A 7,916-nucleotide genomic window follows, 5' to 3' on the forward strand; every position below is an offset into this window, starting at 1 on the left:
TTTTGGCTTCCGCATTGAGAGAATTCGAGTTCAGCGGAGCTGCTCTTCCCCTTAATTCTCTTAGTGACATACCAGCCGTAACAAGTGGGGGCCTGACCGGGATTTGAACTGTCAATTCGCATTTTGTTAATCACTTTTGTTTGCCATTTGTAACATGTGATTCCCTTGGTATTGCACTTTTATCGTGTTTTTTCTCAGCCGTTGTAACACATGTTCCCGTTGGTTTTGTTGTTTTGTGATCGTGCAATTGACTTCATTACGTCTCGTGTATTTTGGTCATTAAGACACCGAGTCGCTTCTTTCTTGTGCATGCAGAGTGCATTTAAGTGATCTTTGGTTTTGTAAACAAGTCTTTGTATATATTTGACTTTTGTTTTTGCTTGGCGACCATATTAGGCATTTTGCTGTTTCTTGGTTGCCTTTAATCGTACGTTTTAGTGATTTGATTCACAGGTTTTGCGATTGTTCACGCATTTCGTATTTTTCTATCTAGCTAGCTAGCTTATTTTCGCCTGTATCCTCTTCTCGGTGATTCATTATGTTCAGTGTTGAAAGTTTTGTTGCAAATCCGTCAGCCGAAGTGCTGGTCGGTTTAACTAAAGCCCAGTGGAGTGAGTTAGCCGCTCATTATTGCATCCCTTTTCGGTCATCCTTACGGAAAGATGAAATTCGTACATTAGTGACCGAGTATTTATTAGAACACAAGGTGTTAAGTGAGGAGGATTTAGAGCCCTTGTGTCCTCGGGATGTCACGATGGCCCGCCAGTATGACCTGGAGAGCCGTAAGATAGATTTGGAAATGTTTAAGGCAGAGAATGAGCGGATGCGTCTCATGCAGACACCTGATCGGGAACACCATCCTCGTTTTCGTATAGAGGATGCAATTAAATTTGTTCCTAAATTCAATGAGACTGAGCCTGAGTACTTTTTCATTCATTTTGAGCGAGTTGCTGCCTTGCATGGTTGGCCCGAAGATAAGTGGGTATTGCTTGTTCACAGTGCATTTGTTGGCAGAGCTCAAGAGGTTTTCTCAGCTCTGGATTTGGTACAGTCACAATGTTATTACGTAGTAAAACAAGCTGTTTTAAATGTTTATAAAAGGGTACCAGAGGCTTACAGACAAGATTTCCGTTATTATCGTAAAGATAGCAAACAAACCTTTGTTGAATTTATTCGCCAAAAGCAACTTTTGTGTAAGAAATGGGTAGAGAGTGAACTTGATGCACTCGAGTACGATAAATTACTCGAGCTCTTTGTACTAGAGGAAGTTAAGAAAAGTATGCCTGTAAAAGTTCGCTCTCACATTGACGAACGTGGTCTGCGCACATTAGCCGAGGTCGGCAAAGCCGCCGATCATTTCGCTCTCACTAATCCCAACTACTCTTGCAGATCTAATGAGCCTTCATTCCAGTCTATCCAGCATAATGGTAAGAGGATGGAGTATAGTTCCAGGAGGACTGGACTGCCAGATACCCACAGGACTGTTCATACAAAGTCAGAAACAGGTGGTGATGAGAGTAAGAAGGTTGCTTCTCGCGGTGAGAATTTTTCTTTTTGCCGTTATTGCAAGAAATATGGTCATGCCATAAATGACTGTTTTAGATTGACAAATAAGCGTTCTGATAATAACAAACGTATCTTTCATGTCAGTGCTAATAAGACGACAAAGGTTACATCGAAATATCCTTGTGATAAACGTGGCCTTTTCCCTTTTTCCATTACTGAATCTAAAGTTGTGACACCTTCATTTAGACCATTTTGTTCCACAGGATTTCTTAGTGTCGATGAGTCGTGTAAGTCGTCTTCCCCAGTTACTATTCTACGGGACTCGGCTGCAGATATATCATTGGTACTCAAGGAGATGGTTCCTAACCCTGACTGCTATACTGGAGAGATGATTATTATTAATGGACTGGTAGGGTCCAAGAGTATACCCATATGTAAAGTCTACCTTGAATCTAAATTGATAACTGGGTACGTAAATTTAGGTGTTGTTGATAATATACCAAGTGATGGCATTTCGCTCCTTATGGGCAATGATCTAGTTGGTGATAAGGTATGGCCTTGCCCTGTAGTTTCACCTTGCCCGACAGAGGAGAACAACACCGTAGATTTAGAGAGGGAGTATCCCGATCTCTTTCCTGCATGTGCTGTCACCCGCAGTGCAAGTCGTAGGTCCTCCCCTCCTACCAAGGCGCTTACCGCCGGTACTGCATTACCCAAAGAGAGCCTTAATGATATATTCACCGAGGATTTCACCTTGGCAGATTTCTTTAAATCATCTGACAAAAATTCAAACATTTCTGCTTCTGATAATTCTAATATAGTAAATTTTAAAGACATGCCAGTTACTAGAGAAAAGCTCATTGAAGAACAATATAAAGATCCTGAGTTGCAAACATTTTATGATAGGCTTACTGATACAAGTAACATAGACAATTTCAGTACCTGCTATTATCTCCAGTCAGGTGTTCTTATGCGTAAATATAAGCCCTATAATATATCTGCAAACGATACCAGTAAGATAGTACATCAGATTGTCATTCCAAAGCCCCTTCGAACTGATGTATTGAATATTGCACATGACATTAGTGGTCATTTGGGAGTCAACAAATCTTACCATAAGATTTTAGCTCATTTTTATTGGCCGAAAATGAAACGTGATGTTGGTTACTATTGCCAGTCATGCCATATCTGCCAAGTAAAAGGCAAACCCGGAGATGGTATCAAACCATATCCCTTGCAACCTATCCCTGTGTTAACAGAGCCTTTCAGCAAAATAGTTATTGACTGTGTAGGTCCTCTTCCAAAGACTAAACGGGGTAACAAGTTTCTGTTAACCATAATTGATGTGGCCACCCGATATCCTGAAGCTATTCCTCTTAGACGCATCACTACTAAGAATGTTGTGAAGGCATTGATAAATTTTTTTACACAAGTTGGTCTGCCTACTGTAATACAATCAGATCAAGGGTCAAATTTTACGTCCAGACTGTATGAACAGGTTATGAAGTCCTTGGGTATACAGCAGTGCAGGTCCACCGTATATCATCCTCAGAGTCAAGGGGTAGTTGAAAGGTTTCACTATACTTTAAAGACTATGATTAAAGCCTTTTGTTTAGAGACTGGTTCTGAGTGGGATGAAGGAATAGATTTGTTGTTATTTTCAGTAAGGGACAGTGTTCAAGAGAGCCTTGGTTATTCTCCATTTCAATTAATTTACGGCCATGAAGTGCGTGGACCACTGAAGGTCTTAAAGGAGTGCTGGTTAATTGAAGAGGACGACATTCCAGTAGCTGCTTATGTGAATAAATTTAAGCATAGATTACGAACAGCTATCTCAATAGCTCATAATCATTTGGGTAAAGCTCAATCTAAAATGAAAGAACATTTTGATAAAGCAAATAATACTGAAGTTAGAACCTTCAATGAGGGTGATTTAGTTCTGGCTTTGCTGCCTCTTCCTAACCAGCCTCTTCAGTCTCGCTATACGGGTCCATTTCGTATTCTAAAACGAACGAGTGATACAAATTATGTGATTGAAACACCTAAGAGGCGTAAGAAAAACCGTCATGTACATGTAAACCTCCTGAAAAAGTACCATGAACGGGGTGATATAAAGGATGAGGTACGAAATGTTTCAATAGTTGTACCTTCAAACATCAGTAATGACACTTGTGATAATGTAAAGATTGTGGAGGCTAACCTTATAAATTCGACAATTTTAGCTAAACCTGATGATAAACTTAAACACCTTTCTGCTGCCCAAGCAGCAAACATTCGTTCTCTTCTGCAGGAGTATGAGGAACTATTCAGTGATGTACCTCGTCTCTGCCCACTGCTGGAACATGATGTGGAGACTAAGGAAGCTCAGCCAGTACGTCAAGCTCCCTATCGCCTCAATGCAGAGAAGAGGGCTTTCCTGCAGACGGAGGTTCAGCGCCTGAAGGAGCAGGGGTTCATTAGTCCCAGCCTGAGTCCCTGGGCATCACCTATAGTCCTCGTTCCCAAGAGTGGCGGCACTTACCGTCTGTGTGTAGATTATAGGAAGGTGAATGCGGTAACAGTGGCGGACTCGTTCCCCCTCCCGAGGATGGACGACATTATTGATGACCTGGGGAAGGCACGCCACCTGTCGAAGTTGGATCTCCTCCAGGGATATTACCAAGTTCCGTTGACAGAGAGGGCGAGGCCGATTTCTGCGTTTGTCACGCCTGTCGGTCTCTACGAGTTCAAGGTTCTTCCCTTCGGTATGAGGAACGCCCCGGCGACCTTTCAGCGTCTCATGAACTACCTGACTGCGGACTTGGAAGGCGTTCGTTGTTACCTAGACGATCTTGTAATCTGGAGCGAGTCTTGGCAGGAACATCTGGTACGTTTACGTGCACTCTTCTCCGCCTTGTCAGCCGCAAACCTCACGGTAAATTTGCAGAAGAGTGAATTCGGACATGCTCATGTCACCTTCTTGGGTCACGTGATCGGTCAGGGTCAGGTCGCACCTGTAGCAGCGAAGGTGGAAGCGGTCCTCCAGTATCCCACGCCCGTCGACAGGAGAGGCCTGATGCGCTTCATGGGAATGGCTGGATATTATAGACGTTTCTGCAAGAACTTTTCCCAGATATCCGCACCTTTAACAGACTTGCTGAGTACTAAACGGACATTCAGGTGGTCAGAGGACTGTCAACAAGCCTTTGACAACTTGAAGCACCTCTTGTGTACCGCTCCCGTCTTGCGAGCTCCTGATATCGGCAAACCATTTGTAATTCATGTTGACGCCAGTGATAGTGGTGTGGGAGCGGTCCTCTTGCAGAACAAAAGTGAAGTGCTCCACCCGGTGTGTTATTTTTCTTATAAGTACAAGTCTTATCAAAAGTCTTACGCCACCGTCGAAAAGGAGGCCTTGGGAATAGTATTAGCAATCGAAAAGTTTAGAGTTTATTTAACAAACTCTGTTCATCCAGTCAAAATTTTCACTGATCATAACCCGTTAACTTTTATAGAAAATGTAAAGTTTAAAAACATGCGAGTGTTGAGGTGGGCTTTAACATTACAGCCATTCAATATAAAGATATTGCATATTAGAGGCGCACACAATATCATAGCGGACGCAATTTCAAGATCGCAAGTGTCGTCTGTACACGCTGGCCGCTGACTCTACACTGCGGCGGACAGGAAGGAAAAAGGAACACGCTGCCTTCACCCGTCTAGCCGAACGAGCTGTTCGGTAATCCTACATGTCAGTTAGCTAGTTGAACTTTTTCCCGTATGGTAAAAAGTTCTTTTTCTTGCGGGGAGGAATATTACATAATGGGGAAAATAAATTAAGAATTAGTATAAAGCTACAATTGTCGGCTACTGTAACGAGGCAGTTCCTGCAGCAGCGTTCGCAGCCACCCCCCCCCCCCAACCACCGTCTTGAGGCCTACCCGTGTCTTGGGAGGTTTGCCTCGGTCACTCCTCCACCGCCATAGGCCTGGGCTAGACCTCTCTGCCTTTTGCTGTTTTTGCCATTTATTGGTTTGTATTTTCTCTTTGGCTAGGGTTAGGGTGATATATTACATTATAGTAATATATCACGTAGGTAGGATTTCTTGTTTATGACAATTTTTGTGTGTTTCGTCTGTTTGTTCTGTTTTGTTTACTTTGGTGACGGAAGAAATAATAAAAATAAGTGGTAAATATCGAGTTTACGTATTATTCCATTTTAACATAAATGATTTTACAATTACTAAATAATGATCATTAATGGTATACAATTCTTGATTAACAGTGAAAGATAATTAACATAATAAATAACGTATAATGAAAGATGAATAATGATTGACCAAGTGACTTTAATGAATTAGTTTGTATATAAATCAGAAAGGAATATAACATAATACAGTTAAAGAAAAGAATACATCATTGATAATGAACCTTGAAGAAAATAACATTAATGGGAGAAGATAAATAAATGAACAATGAACAAAGTGAATGATTATAATAACTTGACGGCATTAATGAGCCTTATATGGAATGAAAAATGAATTAATACAAATGAATTAACTAGAAGAATATTTACAATCACTAGTACTTTAGCACGAGCTGTTGTTACGTGGTATTCAGCCATTCATACCAGGCCATATCCTTAAGATTTGACTTCTCGTCTGATTTTGGCTTCCGCATTGAGAGAATTCGAGTTCAGCGGAGCTGCTCTTCCCCTTAATTCTCTTAGTGACATACCAGCCGTAACAATATATATATATATATATATATATATATATATATATATATATATATATATATATATATATATATATATATATATACATATATATGTATAAATATACATATATATATATATATATATATATATATATATATATATATATATATACATTGAGAAAGGTGGATACAGAGAGGAAAGGGAGACAGCTTCGAGGAATATGCTAATTACAGCATTTTCCTTCGTAATTGTTATCCGGTTCAACACATTATGCGGAATGAGACCAGGTTTTTTCGCATTTGATCACGCAACCTGATTGGGTTTGCTGTTTTTCATTTGTCTGTATGTAAAATTTGTTTCCACTAGATAGGACAAGATAGGAAACGTGGGAAGGATATTGTATTCTGAATATTGAACTACAATATAATTTGACGTAAAGATAAACATTTCCAAATATTTTAGTTTCTTTATCCTGTCTCTCTCTCTATCTATCTGTCCGTCTGTCTGTCTCTGTCTCTCTCTCTATCTATCTGTCTGTCTCTGTCTCTCTCTCTCTCACTTTCTTTCTTTTTCTGTGTGTCTGTCTGTCTGTCTCTCTCTTACTTTCCGGGGGGTCCATGGAATAACATGGTAAGTTTGACGTCGATTTAAACTGAATTTTATATCACCTACAGCACCTACATATAACCATTACTGGCATATCATAAAATCCTGTGTTTTTGTCCTTTAGTTATTGACACCATTAGAGTTTTCATAACTAGTAATAATGTTAACAACGAGTTAATCTTGTTTATGGAATGTCCGTCATCAACATTTAAGGCTAAGCAAATCATGCAGACATAGACAATGTATTTGAGCACATGTATTTTAGAATTTGAATTTTAGATATAAAGTGCTGCCATGGTCAAACTAGACAGGCTTTTGGGTCTTATGTCAAGAAGGTTCAGGACCACTAATCTAAAGACTCTAGAGCAGGGGTTCCCAACATAGGGGCCACGGGGTACTTTCTGAAGGGACTTTGAGTAATATCAAAATTATGACGTCGAATGAAACTGAAGTTTATCTCACCTACAGTACCTACATATGATCATGTCTCACATATCATTAAATTGAAATATTTCCATTGGCTGTTCCTCTCTTATTGCTACCGATATCATTTAACCCTTCATAACTAGCAATAACTGAATCGGAAAAGATGAAAGTCACTGAGCGGGGCCATGAATGTTATTATTATTTGGTTAAAAACAGAATTGAAAAGGTTGAGAACAACTGCCCTATATCAACCTATCTATCTATCCAACTTCATCCACTCTCTTCACTCGATTCGTCTCCGACCAAACCCTCTCCATTCTTGAAAAAAAGGTAATTCCAAATACCTCTTGAGCTGCCCCTTTGTCCTTAGATTTGTGCAAGAAAGTCATTTAATTTAGTGGAGAAACAACTTTTCGCTCTCGCTTAATTAGGTTTCGTAGTGAAATGTAGAGACAAAGAAACGGTACGATTTTTTATGCCTTTTATTGTGTAATATGCACGCTCTTTATTTGCGTTGGGAATGGTTGAGAGTGGTCCACGTGAGTGCTTTTTGTGTCTTCATTATTACATTTAAAAAAAAGGAAATCACTAAAAAACTCAGCTTAGAATTATAAATTAAAGAATGAAAGCACGCACGCATGAACGAAAACTAATCATTTAAGAAAATAGAAATACTGAA

The 7,916-nt window shown here is 39.9% G+C and overlaps 1 protein-coding gene across 1 annotated transcript; it reads left to right on the forward strand.

The window, feature by feature from the left end:
* Window positions 1-538: 538 nt before the first annotated feature.
* Window positions 539-7,161, forward strand: LOC138861614 (uncharacterized). Its single transcript, XM_070121413.1, has 4 exons — window positions 539-1,538; window positions 1,770-4,909; window positions 5,103-5,224; window positions 7,119-7,161. The coding sequence occupies exons 1-4, from the start codon at window positions 539-541 to the stop codon at window positions 7,159-7,161; spliced, it is 4,305 nt and encodes a 1,434-aa protein (XP_069977514.1).
* Window positions 7,162-7,916: the final 755 nt, after the last annotated feature.

The sequence above is a fragment of the Penaeus vannamei genome, chromosome 4 (assembly GCF_042767895.1).
Source record: "Penaeus vannamei isolate JL-2024 chromosome 4, ASM4276789v1, whole genome shotgun sequence".
In the NCBI taxonomy this organism is placed as follows: domain Eukaryota; kingdom Metazoa; phylum Arthropoda; class Malacostraca; order Decapoda; family Penaeidae; genus Penaeus; species Penaeus vannamei.

Coding starts and splice junctions, on each gene's coding strand:
- LOC138861614 (XM_070121413.1), top strand. CDS start 539: ATGTTCAGTGTTGAAAGTTTTGTTGCAAATCCGTCAGCCGAAGTGCTG. Junction 4,910..5,102: donor AAAAGGAGGCCTTGGGAATA/GTATTAGCAATC, acceptor ACAATATCATAG/CGGACGCAATTTCAAGATCG. Junction 5,225..7,118: donor CTAGCCGAACGAGCTGTTCG/GTAATCCTACAT, acceptor TGGTCAAACTAG/ACAGGCTTTTGGGTCTTATG.